This window comes from Belonocnema kinseyi, chromosome 6, assembly GCF_010883055.1.
Source record: "Belonocnema kinseyi isolate 2016_QV_RU_SX_M_011 chromosome 6, B_treatae_v1, whole genome shotgun sequence".
Classification (NCBI taxonomy): Eukaryota; Metazoa; Arthropoda; class Insecta; order Hymenoptera; family Cynipidae; genus Belonocnema; species Belonocnema kinseyi.
The window spans coordinates 62,919,987-62,936,176 of record NC_046662.1 but is presented as its reverse complement, the minus strand read 5'-3'; the positions used below and the strand labels follow the sequence as shown (position 1 = coordinate 62,936,176).

The window sequence follows — 16,190 nt, the reverse complement described above, 5'->3', positions numbered from 1 at the left end:
TTTTTCTCATAAAAAATAATTCTCCTTGATCGAAAATTGATTTTTTTTGTGTTAAAAATTTAACTATATTGTCAATAATTCTTTTTTTTATTACAAATTTATTTTTCAACTAAAAGTATAAGCTATTCCATTTGTTGTTCAAAGTCCACATTATTGGGTTAAAAATTCAACTATTTTGTTGAAAATTGTTCTTTTTTTATTAAAAATTAATTTTTGTAACTGATAATTGAACTATTCCATTTATTATCGAATGTCTATCTTTTTTTGTTTAAATTTCAACTATTGGTTTGAAAATTAATGTATTCTGTTAAAATTTATCTTTTTTTGATGAAAATCTACGTACTTGGTCAAAAACTTTTTTTTGTGCAGAAAATTAATCTTCTTGATTGAAAATTCATCGTTTTGTTAGAAAATTCAACTATTTGGCCATACATTACTTTTTCTAGTTGAATATTAATCAGTCCAGTTGAAAATTTATCTTTTTGGTTAAAAATTTTTTATTTTTCTTGAAAATAAATTCTTTTTCATTTAAAGTTAATTTTTTACTGAAAACTTAAGCTGTTCCATTTGTTGTTCAAATTCCATATTATTTGGTTAAAAATTCAACTATTTTGTTGAAGATTAATTTATTTTGTTAAAATTTATCTTTTTTAGATTAAAATGTACATACTTTGTTAAAAATTTATCTTTTTTTGTGTAGAAAATTAATCTCCATGATTGAAAATTCATCGTTTTGTTCGAAAATCCAACTTTTTGGCCATAAATTCATTTTTCTAATTGAATATTAATCATTCCAGTTGAAAATTTATCTTTGTGGTTAACATTCATTTCTTTGGATAAAAATTCATCTTTTTGGTTAAAAATTTAAGAATTTTCTTGAAAATAAATTCTTTTTCATTGAAAGTTAATTTTTTACTGACAATTTAAGCTGTTCCATTTTCAGTTCGAAACTGACCTATTTAGTGAAAACGCATTCATTTTGCTAAAAACTATTTTTTTCATTTGAAAATTAATTTGTTTTAGTTTAAAATGCATGTACTTTGTGAAAAATTCATCGTTTTCGGTTGAAAGTTAATTGCTTTGATTAAAAATCCATCTTTTTGTTTAAAAACTTAACTCTGGTTAAAAATTAATTTCTGTGCTAGAAAATTTAAATACGTTGTTCAATATTCTTTTTATTATTAAATTTAAATTTTTTAATTAAAAATTTCAGCTATTCCAATGATATTGAAATTCGATATTTTTTTGTTAAAAATTGAACTATTTTATTAGAAATTCTTTTGTTTTTATTAGAAATTCTTTTTTTCAACTTTTTTCATATCTTGTTGAATATGTATCTTTTTGCTCAAATTTGGACTATTTCGTTACAAATTAATATATCTTGTTAAACTACTAATATCTTCTTGCCATGAAATTAATTTTCTTGATTGAAAATTCATCTTTTTGTTCGAAAATTCAACACCTTAGTCATAAATTAATTTTTCAGCTGTAAATTAATCAGTTTAGTTGAAAGTTTATCTTTTTGGTTAAACATTCATTTCTTTGGATGAAAATTCATCTTTTTGGTTGAAAACTTAACTATTTGCATTAAAATACTTGTTTTTCATTAAAAATTCATTTTTGAACTGCAAATTAATTTTTTAACTTGAAATTTACGGTGTTTCTATTTTCGGTTAAAAGGTCATCTTTTTGTTGTTAAAAATCCAATTATTTTGTTAAAAATTCTTTTTTTTTTTATTAAAAATTATTTCTGATAACTTAATCCATTTTTATTGAATATATATTTTTTGTTCAAAATTCAACTATTAATTGAAAACTCATGCATTTTGTTAAAATTTCATCTTTATTGACAAAAAATTATTCTCATGATGAAAAAGTAATCATTTTGGTTGACATACCAACTATTTTAATTTTCTTTTTTAAAAATATAACTTTTTCATTTTTGTTAAAAGTTATATTTTTCTCTAAAAATTCCTTTTGATGCTAAAAAATTTTGAGTTTGCTGAATCCTAATTAAATAACAGAATTTCCAAATTTAAATTATCTAATGGAATATGGCGAATACAAAATTTGAAAATGGTCTCAATTTTATGAAATCTCAAAATTCAGGATAGCTGATTCTATACATGAATCAGGAATATTAAAATATGTACTTTGAAGATTTAAAAATTACGTTTATTCAATTTTAAATATGTATAAATAAAAAATCATAAATATTTCAAGATTTACGAGTTTTTAATTATAAATATGTTCCAAATTAAAGACATTTCGAATTGAAATCATCAAAATTACAAAATTTCGCGAATTTTAAATTCTTTAAATTTTGAGATTTACATATCTTAGAAGATTCGTTAATTAGGGATGTTTAGAGTTTAAAATTATATAATTTTTTTTTAAATGGAAAATTCCTCAATTTAAAATATTTTTAGTTTAAAATTATTTCTTGAAAAATTAAAAAAATTAAAAATATTTTTAGTTGAAGTTTTTTCAATATTTTATTTGTATAATATGAAACGATGCAATTATAAATGCTTTTTTGAAATAGTTTAATTTTGAGATTTAAAATTGAAAAATATGAAATTGGGAAGTGTTAAAATTAAATTTTATCCAATTAAAAAATATCTAAATAAAATGTATTCAATGTTGTCAAGCGTCCAGAGTTTTTAATGTTAAATCTGCTAAATTAATTAAATATAAAATTAAAATAACAGAGTTTTTAATTGAGAACCATAAAACTTGCATGATTTTTAATTGTAAATTTTCGGAATTAAAAACCGTCTAAATTTTAAAGATTTAAAATAAAAAATTCTTAAATTTGAATAATTTTTAATTTAAAAATCTTCAATTTTTAATATTTATAGTTAAAATATCTTCTAGTTTAAAGATGAATAGATAAAAGTCAAGATTTTTATTTTTAATGTTCCAAATTGAAGATATTTGAATCGCAAATCATTCAGAATTACTGAATTTTTAATTGGAAAATTTAAGCTTGCATAATTTTCAATTTTTAATTTTCAAAATCCTTCTTAAACTTAGCAACTTGTAAGTGAAGATCAAGGAAAAATAATTTTTTCACTTATTTAACTTTTATTTAATATATTTTTCCGTCAAATCATTATTATATTATCTGTACCTCACTTATGCTTTTCATCAATATTGTAAAAAAAAGTTGATCAAATTTTAAAATAAGTGAATCAATATTCGCAAAGTTATTACACAGGAAAGCCAAAAATGACAAAAGAATCTTCTTTTTTGGCAAATAATAATTTTAATTCTAGGAAAAGGAGAGGAGCGTCCAGCAGAAGGACGAAGAAAACAGAACAGTGCTTGCGGAAAATGAGCAATTGCGAAAAGAACTGGCTCTGGCGAACGAGAAATTAAGGACCAATCTTCGAGGAGCAGAAGAAAATCTCAAGTACAGGCTGGAACAAGAAAAGGATCTTCTTCTACTGGATCAAGACCAGGATCGAAATGCTTACCAGAAATTATTGAAAGATTATCACGATTTAGAGCATCAAGTGGAATTCCTTCAACAAAAACTGGCTCATAATGTTCCAGGACATTCTCGCTCTCTCAGCAACGCCTCGAGCGGAAGTGGACACATTCCAGCAGATGACACAAATATTGTAAGTTTTCAAATTTTTATTTCTTCAAGCTTAATCTTAATCTTTAACTTTTTTTTAAATATCATCTTAGGAATTTTATGGGTCAGGAAAAAGTCAAGAAGTTAGAAAAAAATATTGCAAAAATTAAATAATTTCTACAACTTTAAATAAATAACTTGTATATTTATAATTTTTATTTGTATTTCTTCTTTTTGCAGTTACTTCTTCCTGAAGATTATATTTTTAGTCATAAATTTTATTATTTGTTTGAAAAGTTATTCTTTTTGTTTGTGAATTCGACTTTTTTTAATTTGTCCTTTTGGGTTGAAAATTTAACTGTTACGTAGAAAATTTAGTTTCTGAATTAAATTCATATTTTGTCGAAAAAAATGATCAACTCAAATCGTTTTTACTTAAAATTTAACTCTTTTTTTTGAAATATTGTTTTTGAATTTAAAAAACCATCCCTTTTGGTTGAAAATTCAACTATTTCGTATGAAATTTACTTGTTGTTTTAAACTCATGTATTGAAATTGAACAGTCAGCTGATATATTTTCTAGATAAAAATTAAACCATTTTTGTTAAATTTGTCTTTTTCTTTGAAAAATTTATCTGTTTCAGTAGAAATTTCATCTTTTTGGATAGTAATGCAAATATTTGGTTGAAAATTCAAGAATTTTTAAAAAAATTAAAAAATTCTTTTTATTAAAAAAACTTTTTAGTTCAGAATTTTTGAATTTTGTTGAAAATTTTTCTTTTTTGTTAGTAAATCTTTTCGTTTAAAAATTAATCTTTTTTGGTGGAAAATCCAACTTTTTGGTAGATAATTCTTTCGTTTTAATGATAATTCGTCTTTTTTTATAGTAAATTAATCTTTTTGTTTACAAATACTTCCTTTTTAGCTAAAAATTCTACTTTTTGGTTGAGAATTCTATAATTTTAATGAAAATTCATCCGTTTTGGTACCAAATTAATCTTTTTGTTTACAAATTCTTCAGTTTTAGCTAAACAAAATTTTTTTGGTAATAAATTAATATACCTGTTTAAACATTTATCTTTTTTAGTTTGAGAATTTAACTTTTTGGTTCAGAATTCTTAAATTTTATTGAAAATTCATCTTCCTTGTTAGAAAATTAATCTTTTTTTATTTAATAAACCTTTTATAGTTGAAAATCCAACCTTTTGGTTGAAAATTCTTGATTTTATTTGAAAATTTTGTTTGTTTAGATTAAATAAATCTTTTTGTTTAAAAATTATTCTTTTTTAGTTAAAAATCCAACTTTTTGGTTTAATATTCTTGAATTTTGTTAAAATTTTTTCTTTTTGGTAGTAAATTATTATTCTTGTTTAAACAATCATCTTTTATTAGTTGAAAATTAAACTTTTGGTTGAAAATTTAACTGTTTTGTTAAAAATTAAACTATTTTTACGAAATTTACTTGCTGCATAAGACTCATATTTTGGTGTTGAAACGTCAAATGATATCTTTTCCAGAAATAAATGAAAAGATTTGTTTGCTTTATCTTTTTGTGATAAAATCATCTGTTTTAGTAAGAATTTCATCTTCCTTGGATATAAATGTAAATATTTGTTTGAAAACTCAACACTTTTGTTAAAAAAATCGACCGTCCTCGTTGAAACTTTCACTGTTTTGATGAAAATTCAACTATTTTGTAGTAAAATTGACTTATTGCTTAAAATTCATATACAATTGTTCTTTTTCGAAAATTGTCTTTTTTTTAAATTCGTCTGTTTTATTAGAAATTTAATCTTTCTTGGACACAAATGCAACTGTCTGGTTGAAAATTCAACAGTTTTGTTAGAAAATCGTTTATTTCGTTTAAAAATCATATTTTGGTGTTGAAAAGTCAAACTAAAATATATTTTGGATGAAAATTTAAGTATTTCTTGGAAAATTTGTGTTATTGGACTAAAAATTCATATGTTTTACTAGAAATTTTATCTTTCTTGGATAAACATAAATCTCTTTGGATGAAAATTAATCTTGTTTAATTGAGGATTCAACTTTTTTTTGCAAATGTTAGTTAAACCACCTTGTTAAGAAATCATTTTTTGTTGAAGACTCATATTTTTAGTTGAAAATTCAGTTCTTTTGTTGAAATTTTAATTATGCTGTTGAAAACTCCTTTTTTTAAATTGAGAATTCAACTGCTTAGGGAAAAATTCAAAAACTTTGTTAACATTTTTTTTAATAAAGATTTTTTTGTTTGAAAATGATTTTTTCCTGAAAATTCATATTTTCTAGTTGAAAGTTTAGTACTTGGACGAAATTAATCTTTTAAAATAAATTAATAAAATTTGCAAAATTCCGTTTATAGCAGAACCTTTATTAAAAAATATTACAAGATTACAATTTTGGTATTTGAATGTTAATGGTCAGGGAAAATGGAAATTCGGTCAAAGAAAACTCGGGGAAATTTGAAAGTGAAATTTTCACTCTGGAAATCATGTTTTATCCTAAATATCGAAAATTATAATTAGTTTAAATTAAACTTTTTGGTTCAGAATTTTAGAATTTTGTTAAAAAATTTCTTTTTTGTTAGTAAATATTTTCGTTTAAAAATTAACCTTTTTTAGTGGAAAATTCAACTTTTTGGTAGAGAATTCTTGCGTTTTAATGAAAATTCGTCTTTTTTTATAGTAAATTAATCTTTTTGTTTACATTCTTCCTTTTTAGCTAAAAATTCTTCTTTTTTGAAAGTAGCTTAATCTTCTTGTTCAAAAAATCATCTTTTTTAGTTAAAGTTTCAACTTTTTGGTTGAGAATTCTTGAATTTAATTGAAAATTCGTTTCTTTTGGTAGTAAATAAATATTTTTGTTTAAAAATTCTTATTTTTTAGCTACAAATTCTAATTTTTGGTTGAGAATTCTATAATTTTAATGAAAATTCATCCGTTTTGGTACCAAATTAATCTTTTTGTTTACAAATTCTTCGGTTTTAGCTAAAAAAATTTTTGTTAATAAATTAATCTACTTGTTTAAACATTTATCATTTTTAGTTTGAGAATTTAACTTTTTGGTTCAGAATTCTTAAATTTTATTGAAAAAAATCTTTTTTGTTAGTAAATTAATCTTTTTTTTAATAAACCTTTCGTAGTTGAAAATCCAACTTTTTGGTTGAAAATTCTTGATTTTATTTGAAAATTTTGTTTGTTTGGAATAAATAAATCTTTTTCTTTAAAAATTATACTTTTTGAGTTAAAAATCCAACTTTTTGGTTCAGTATTCTTGAATTTTGTTAAAAAATTTTCTTTTTGGTAGTAAATTATTATTCTTGTTTGAACATTCATCTTTTTTTAGTTCAAAATTAAACTTTTTGGTTTCGAATTTTTACGTTTGAATGAAAATTCGTCTTTTTTTATAGTAAATTAATCTTTTTGTTTACAAATTCTTCTTTTTTAGTAGTAACTTAATTTTTTGTTCAAAAATTCATTTTTTTAGTTGAAGCTTCAACTTTTTGGTTGAGAATTCTTGAAATTTTATTGATTAATTGTATCTTCTGGTAGTAAATTAAGCTTTTTCTTTAAAAATTCTTCTTTTTTACCTAAAAATTCTACTTTTTGGTTCAGAATCCTTGAATTTTGTTAAAAATTCTTCTTTCTTATTTGAAAATTCAACTTTTTGGTTCAGAATTCTTGTATTTTATTAAAAATGCTTCTTTTATGGTAGTGAATTAATCTTTTCGTTCAAAAATTTATCTTGTTTAGTGGAAAATTCAACTTTTTGATTTAAAATTCTGGTATTTTGTTAGCATTTTTTCTTTTCTTGTAGTGAATTAATCTTTTTGTTTAAAAATTTATCTTTTTTAGTGAAAAATTCAACTTTTTGATTTAGAATTCTGGTATTTTGTTAAGAATTCTTGTTTTTTGGTAGTAAATTAATCTTATTGTTTAAATATTCATCTTTTTTAGTTTGAGAATTCAACTTTTTGGTTGAGAATTCTTGAATATAATTAAAAATTCATCTTTTTAGTTGAAAATTCAACTTTTCGGTTGAGAATTCTTGAATTTTGCTAAAAATTCTTCTTTTTTGGTAGTGCATTAATTTTTTGTTTACCAGTTGTTCCTTTTTAGATCAAAATTCAACTTTTTAGTTCAGAATTTAAAAATTTTTATTGAAGATTCGTCTTTTTTCGTCGTAAATTAATCTTTATGCTTAAAAATAAATCTTTTTCAGTTGAAAATCCAATTTTTCGGTTGAAAATTCGTCTTTTTTGTGGTAAATTAATCTTTTTGTTTAAAAATTCTTCTTTTTTAGTCAAAGGTCCAACTTTTTGGTTCCAAATTTTGAATTTTGTTCAAATTTCTTCTTTTTGGTAGTAAATTATTCTTCTTTTTTAAACATTCATCTTATTTACTTGAAAGTTAAACTTTTTGGTTTAAAATTGTTAAATTTTGTTAAAAATGCGTTGTTTTTTTGCAGAAAATTAATATTTTGGTTTTAAAATTCATCTCCCTGGTTGAACATTGAACTTTTTTGTTGAAAATTTCTTTTTTTTTGTTGTTTGGAAAATTACTTTGGTTATTGAAAATTTACCTATTGAACTATTTATATTTATATATCTTTTATATATATATATATATATTAAACTATTTTGTTAAAAATTCGTTTTCTGTGAAAAATTAATCAGTTTCGTATTCGAAAGTCATTTTGTCTTGAAAGTTCAATAATTTGGTTTAAAAAAATATACTATTTGGTAAAAGATTATTTTTTTATAATTAAAAATGGTCTTTTTCTTTAAATTAAAAGTTTAACTATTTAATTTGTAGTTAAAAATGTACCTTTCTTTGTTAAAAAATTCAATAATACCTGGATTAACTGTCACATAAAATTCAACCAGGCACATTTTAACACACATTTTTTAAGTTCAAGTAGAGAATATAGGCATATTCGCAAATTGACTCGCTATAAACACACACAAATCAGTATAAATGTAAAATTGGGTTGGAAAAAAATAGATCTATTATTGATTTCTGAAAACCTTTATGGAAGCTTTTAAACGTGCTTTAGAAAAAATAATTCAGGTAAAAATTGTTTATACAACAGTAGTTATTTAGAGTTTTAGTATTCACTTTCCCTTTAGGGAAAGGTTACCATTCTTATTTAGTTTTAACGATCAATACCTCACTTTATTCTTTGAAGGATTCTCTAAAATTACATTTATGTTGTTTTAATTAAAATTTAAACTATGATTTTTTATAACAATAATAACTGCATCATTTCTAAATTAACTTTTTTAATGAAATCAACCTAAATAAAAATTTAAAGAATCCTTCAAAGAATAACATGAGGCCTTGATCATTAGGATTAAATAAGAATTGTAACTTTTCTCCAAAGAGAAAGGAAAAACTAAACTTCTAAATAACTACTCTTAAATAAACAGTTTTAACCTAAATCATTTTTTTCTGAAGTGTGCTTGGAAGCCTCCGTCAATATTTAGAGAAATTAATAGTAGATATATTTTGATCGATTTTATAAATCATTTCAAACATAGGCAACTTTGAAATTGATTGTGCGTAGAGTACATCCTTCAGTACGGCCCCTTGCAACATGGTTTCAATTTCTAGGATTTTGGGTATGGATCGGTTAAATCAACAGCTTCTTCGAGCACAGCATACTCCAGAGTGGAGGCCATCGACTGGAATCAACAGCGAACTGATAGTCCACCAGATGGAGAAGTTTCGTTGACGAAATCACCTGTAGAACGAAATGGACCAACTCAAGGTCCTGTCGATGTTAGTCTTGTTCTTAAACTTCAACAAAAGCTTAAAGATGTTGCAAAGGAAAACGGAAGGTTGATCAGAATGGTTGAAAGTTTGGAACGAGATACTCCTGAAGAAACTTTAAGGACTCAGGATGCATTCAGGGTAGGAATGAGAAATTACAAAAAATAAACATAGAAATCAGTCATCAGTTGATGGTTTAAAATTTAATCACTAGTTTTATGATTATTTTCAGCTTCAAGAACTGGAAATGGAAAACGCTCAGTTGAAAAAAGATTTAGGATCAATCAGGAAAACCGTATCTGACGCAGATCCTGCACTTGCTCATCAGAATTTGATGGGTAAATTCTTATTATTTATTTAGTTTCTACATTTTCTTCTTTCATAAATAAATAGTGATTGGATTTTCTTTTAAATGAACTTTCCTTATTTCAGATGTGATTTTAAGTACAAGGTATAACTTAAAGGGAAACTTTCCATTTATAAAAGTTATCTTCTATTAATTTCAGAGATGTAAACAAGAAATCTTGCAAAAGTCAGGAAATCTGGATAAGAGGCATTTTGAATAACTTTCAATGATAATAAATTTTGCTAACCGGGAAATCACAGTGAACTTATTTTTTGACGACGAATTTTACAACATTTTTAGCATAAAAATGTTGTCCAACTTTGATTTCAACCGTTTTTTCAATAATTTTTCAAATTGTGATTTTTATCAATTATTATATCATTTAGTTTAAAATGCTTAATTCGAAAATCTTTCACTTTGAAAAATTTCCATTTCAGATTTTTAATTTTTAAAAGCATATATTTTAATTTAAAGAATTGAAAAATGCACGAAACAATTCTAGATCCGTTCAAAATTTGAGAATTTCCAGATTGTAACTTTTTCAATCCGAAAGTCTTAATAAGAATTGAATATCATTTATACCGATAATTTTATTTTGCAATAAAAATGTTCATGATTTATCAATAATATATTTTTTAATTTAGAGTTTCAGGTATTTCTTTATATTATTTTTTATATTAAATTTAAGAAATAAATTTATTAATATATTATTTTTATCAATTTTTTGAACCATTAAAAAATGTAAACGTGCGTTTTACTTTTTTCAACTTAAAAATAAATTCCATGATGATATACTTACAATTTTAATTGTCCTATTCAAAAAGTGTTTAATTTATAAGTCAAATGTTTAAATTTTGAAGCATAAATAACAATTGAACACTTATTATTTGTAGGAAAATTTTTATTAATTTTAAGAGATATTTAGAAATTTTGAAAAGGTTCAAAATTAATCAAAAACTTAAAATTATTGTAAGTAATTAAAAAAAAGTGTGTTAACATTTTTTCAAAACTTCTAAATATATTTCAAAATTAATCGTAATTATCCTACAATTTTTGAAAATCTTGCAAATTAAAAAAAATCCTTAAAATCTTCCATAATTGTTCAAAGTGAAAAATTATTTTCAATTTTCCTAAGAATCTTAAGAAAATTTTCTATTCTTTTGAAGTCTTTCACAATTTTTAGAAAAATTAAAAATTCTAGTTTAAAATCTGCAAAAATCTACATTTTATTTTTAATTCGGCTGTAAGTATTTGAAATTATTTCAAGTTCTAAATTTAATTCGAATATTTTTTAATTTCTAAATATCTCTTAAAATTACTCTAATATTTTTAAAAATAATAAATGTTCTATTGTTATTTATAAATTCAAATTTAATTTTTATTTAATTTGTAGGATTTTCTAAAAGTTATTAAAAAAATCAGTTCATTTTGAAATATATTTAAAAGTTCCGAAAAAAAATCAAAAATTATTTTGAATTTGGAAAAATTTTAACCACTTCTAGATTTCTCAAGATTTTGAAATAAAATTTTAAAGCTTTTGAAGGATGCCTGGACTATTTAAAATTAAAATAATTCAACTTCTAATTGAAGAACTGTTGAAAATGTTAACGTGGATTTATATTTTTGGACTTTAATCTGAATCTTTGAACATTTGCATACACAATTTTGGAATTGAAAAACTTTTAAACTTCAATTTTAAAAGTTTGGAATTCAAGGGTTCCACTTTGAATACTTTAATTTGTTGTTTATTGTTTATTACTCTATATGGAAAAATGTTTAGAATATAGATTGATTTTTTTAATTTTATTGGTCACCCTCATTTTTTAATACTTTTTTTCAGTTCTTCTCTCCTAAAACTTACATTTTTAGTTAGAAATGTTATTATTTGGTCGGAAAGTTAACAATTTTGTTCGAAAATCATCCTTTTCAGTTGAAAATCTATCTTTTTTAATTGAAAATTTAAATAATTTAGTAGACCATTAACTTTTTTGTTGAGAATTCAACTGAAATTATTTTTGGTTGTAAATTTATCGATGGTTGTTTAAATTCATAATTTAGGTTTAAAAATTTATCTCCTTTATTAGAAATTTCATCTTTTTGGGTTAAAAATGCAATTTTTTGTTTGGAAATTTCCAATATTTGGTTAAAGCTTGAATCACTTTATTAAAAAATATTCTGCAGATTCATTATTTTAGGTGGCTATTCATCTCTGTGGTTGAAAATACGTTTTTTCGTTCGTTTCAAAATTAATTTTTTAAAATAAAAATTCACCTACTCTAGATGAAGATTAATAATTTTACTGGAAAATTTATCTTGTTGGTTCGAAATTAAACTACTTTGTCGAAAACAATTTTTTTTATTAAAACTTAATTTTTTAATTAGAAATCTAACTATTCCATTTTTGGTTGAAAGTCGATTTTTTAAAATTAAATATTCAACTATTTGGGCAAAATTTGAAAAACTTTGTTAAAAATTTGATTGCAAATTCAACTATTTTGTTTGAAAATTTGTCTTTTTTTTTGTTGAATTGACTATTATATTATACGTTGAGAATTCATCTCTTTAGTTAAACATTCGTTTTTTGTTGTTAAATTTTTTTAAATAAAAAGTTAACTATTCCATTTTCATATTCATAATTTTGTTTGAAAATGTAATTTTTTGGCTGAAGGTTAAATCACTTTGTCAAACAAATTTGTTGTGGAGATTTATTATTCCAGGTGACCATTCATCTCTTTAGTTGAAGATTCAATGTTTTTTTTCAAATTAAATTTTTTTATTAAAATTCAACTATTCTAGATGAAGATTTATAAATTTAGTTGAAAATTCACCTTGTTTATTAAAAATTAAACTACTTTGTTGACAAGTTTTTGCATTTTGGTTAAAACCTAATTTTTTAAATTAAAATATAACTATTTATTTTTTTGTATGTCAAAAATTGAATCAATTTGTTGAAAAAAAAACTTTTTTTCTAGTGAAGATTCATTATTTGAGGTAACAATTCCATCTTATTGTTTAAAAATTTGTTTTTCTTTCTGTTAAAAATTAATTTTTTTAAATGAAAATTTAACTATTCTAGTGAAAGATTCCTAATTTTAGTTGAAAATACAATAGCTTGGTTGAAGGTTGAATGACTTAAAAAATAATTATTTGCTTCATGTTGAAGATTTATAATTTTAGTTGGAAATTCATTTCATTGGTTTAAAATTTAAATAATTTGTTGAAAACAATTTAGTTGTTAAAAATTGAATTTTTTAACTGAAAATTTAAATATTCCATTTTTGGACAAAAATAATTTTTTTAAATTGAAAATTCAACAATTTAAGTAAAAATTGAACCACTTTGTACAGTTTATTTATTGAAGGCTTATCTAATCCGTTAGAAACTCGTTTATTATTTTTTTTTTTGGTTTTAAAATATTTTCTTTAACTTAAAATTTAATTTTTACAATTTTGGTTGAATTTTGATATTTTTTTGTTGAGAATTCCTCTTTTTTTGTAGAAAATAATTTTTGGTTTAAATTTTCCTGAAGGTTCAACAATTTAGGGGAATACTTTTTCTCTCCTAGCTGAAAAATCTTTATTTGTTGATAAATCGTCTTTCTGTTAAAAAATTCATTATGCTGTTGTAATTTCAACTGTTCAGTTGAAAAATGAAAATTCAACTATTTTTTTAAAATTCGTTTGCTTTTGGTTGAAAAAACAAAAACTATATTTTTCGTTGAAAATTAAACATAATTTTTGGTTAAATTTTAATCTTTTTTGTTTGAAAATTCGACTATTTGGTCCAAAAATTCATCTTTGCGGGAAAAATTTATTTGTTAAGAATTGAACTATTTTGTTCAAAAATTAATTTCTTTATTGAAATTTTAAGTATTTGTTAAAAAGTAATTTTTTGGTCGAAAATTTGGTTTCGTTAAACATTCATCAATTGTGATAAAAAATTCGTCATTTTGGATTGAAAAGTATTTTTTTAAATTCATCTGTCTTTCAAAAAATTTAATTATTTGGATGAAAATGCAACTTGTTTTGGTTAAATTTTAATCGTTTTTGTGAGAAAATTTCACCAAATAATTTAAATTGTTTATGGTAGAAATCTCATTTTTTTGGGTTAAAATAAATATATAAATAAATTTGAATGTAACATTATTTTATTCCATTTATAAAAGATTTTATATTAAAAATGTTACAAGATTAAAATTCTGGTCTTAGCATGTTAATTATTAGGGAAAAGTCAATCAATTTTGAAAATTTAGGAATGTAAATATTTAGAAAACATGAAAATATTTACGACCTTTTCTAAGGACAAAGAAAAATAAACAAAGTCGTATTTAAGTCAATTCAGTCGATTCAGTAATTCGGAAACATCCTGACAGGAATCAAGATGTTCAGTTTAGAATTTAAACAAATTAAAAAATGTGTTATCTTCGGTTTAAAAGAAATTTTAGAAATAATTTTAATATTTGGACGAGAAATCTCAGATGATGATTTTTTAAGATATTTTACACCCAGTAAATATATTTTTTTAAACTTGATAAAAATCGTTAAATTGGACTTTAGAAATCTGAAGGTTACCAGAATATTTGACCAATTTTTTAAAATTTTTATGTAAATTTTTTTGTGTGATTCAGGACAATTTGATGCACTTCAAGAAGAATTGGAAAGAAGGAGAGAAGAATGTATCCAATTGCATAGTGTTTTGGCTGATAATACAAAACGAATGAAGAGTCTTGGATCGAATTATGGCCGAGATGTGGATATTGTAAACGAAGATGGAGAGTTGGCATTAGCCTTCGAAGCTCAGAAAAAAATAAACAGGTACATTTTAATTTCAATCAAACTCAAATTTTTAAAATCACGAAAAATAAAATTCCTGGATGAAATTTTCGAATAACAAAATTCCCGAATGGAAAAATTCCCAAATTATAACATTCTCGATTAGTTTATAATATTATCGAATTGTAAAATTCCTAAATTGTAAAATTCTCGAACAATTTATAATATTCCTAAATTATAAAATTCCCGAATAATAAAATTCCCTAGTGGGAAAATCTCTACATAATAGAATTCCTAAATTCTAAAACTGCCGAATAATAAAATTCCCGATACTGTAAAATTCCTAAATTGAAAAATTTCTGAATAATAAAACTCCCGAACATCAAACTTTTCAAATAAAAAAATTCATGAATTGAAATATTCCCGAATTGGAAAATTGTCGAATAATAAAATTCCCGAACACTTTATAATATTAACGAACTGAAAAATTCCCGAATAATACAATTTTCGAATAATAAAAGTTCCGAATGGAGAAATTCCCAAATAACAAAATTTTAAAATTATAAAATCATTGATTTAGAAAATTACCGAACAATAACATTTCCGAATAATAAAATTCCTAAATTGTAAAATTCCCGAACAATTTATAATATTCCTAAATTAGAAAATTCCCGATTAATAAAAATCCCTAGTGGTAAAATCGCCACATAATAAAATTCTTAAATTCTAAAACTGCCGAATAATAAGATTCCCGATACCGTAAAATTCATAAGTTGAAAAATTTCCGAACAATAAAATTCCCGAATAATAAAAGTTCCCATTTAAAAAATTCATGAATTGAAAAATTCCCAAAAAATAAAATTCGCTAATTGGAAAATTGCCGAATAATAAAATTCCTAATACTGTGAAATTCCCAAATTGAAAACTTTCCGAATCATAAAATTTCCAAATAAATAATTCCCGATAAATAAAATTCGCAAATTGAAAATTAGCTAATAATGACCTTCCCGAACATTTTATAATATTACCGAATTGAAAAATTTCCAAGTAATAAAATTTTCGAATTATAAAATTCCTGAGCAGAAAAATTCCCAATAATAAAATTCCCGAACAGTTTATAATATTCCTAAGTTATAAAATTTTATAATAACAAAACTCCCGATACTGTAAAATTCAAAAATTGCAAATTTTCTGAATAATAAAATTCCCAAATAATAAAATTTCCAAATAAAAAAATTCATGAATTGAAAAATTGCGGAATAATAACATTCCCGAACATTTTTTAATATTACCGAACTGAAAAATTCCCTCATGGAGAAATTCATAATAATAAAATTCCTGAATTATAAAATTCCCGAACAGTTTATAATGTTCGTAAATAATCAAGTTCCCAAATTGTAAAATTCCCCAACAATTTATAACATTCCTAAATTATAAAATTCCCGAATAATAAAAATCCCTAGTGGGAAAATCTCCACATAATAAAATTCCTAAATTCTAAAACTGCCGAATAATAAAATTCCCGATATTTTAAAATTCCTAAGCTGAAAAATTTCCGAATGATAAAATTCCCGAATAATAAAAGTTCCAAATAAAAAAATTCATGAATCGAAAAATTCCCGAAAAATAAAATTCGCTAATTGCTAAATTGACGAATAATAAAATTCCTAATATTGGAAAATTCCCAAATTGAAAAATTTCCAATAATAAAATTCTCG

At 22.7% G+C, this 16,190-nt stretch overlaps 1 protein-coding gene across 3 annotated transcripts in view; it reads left to right on the top strand.

Moving 5' to 3' along the window:
- Window positions 1-16,190, top strand: part of LOC117174101 (unconventional myosin-Va) — a 162,583-nt gene that overhangs the window by 116,630 nt on the left and 29,763 nt on the right. For 2 of the 3 annotated variants that reach the window (XM_033362846.1, XM_033362843.1), the window contains exons 10-13: window positions 3,279-3,626; window positions 9,196-9,495; window positions 9,569-9,692; window positions 14,328-14,514. In XM_033362846.1, coding sequence (XP_033218737.1) covers window positions 3,279-3,626; window positions 9,196-9,495; window positions 9,569-9,692; window positions 14,328-14,514 — 959 coding nt within the window. The remainder of the gene's footprint in view (window positions 1-3,278; window positions 3,627-9,195; window positions 9,496-9,568; window positions 9,693-14,327; window positions 14,515-16,190) is intronic. The other variant, XM_033362844.1, reaches the window with a different exon arrangement.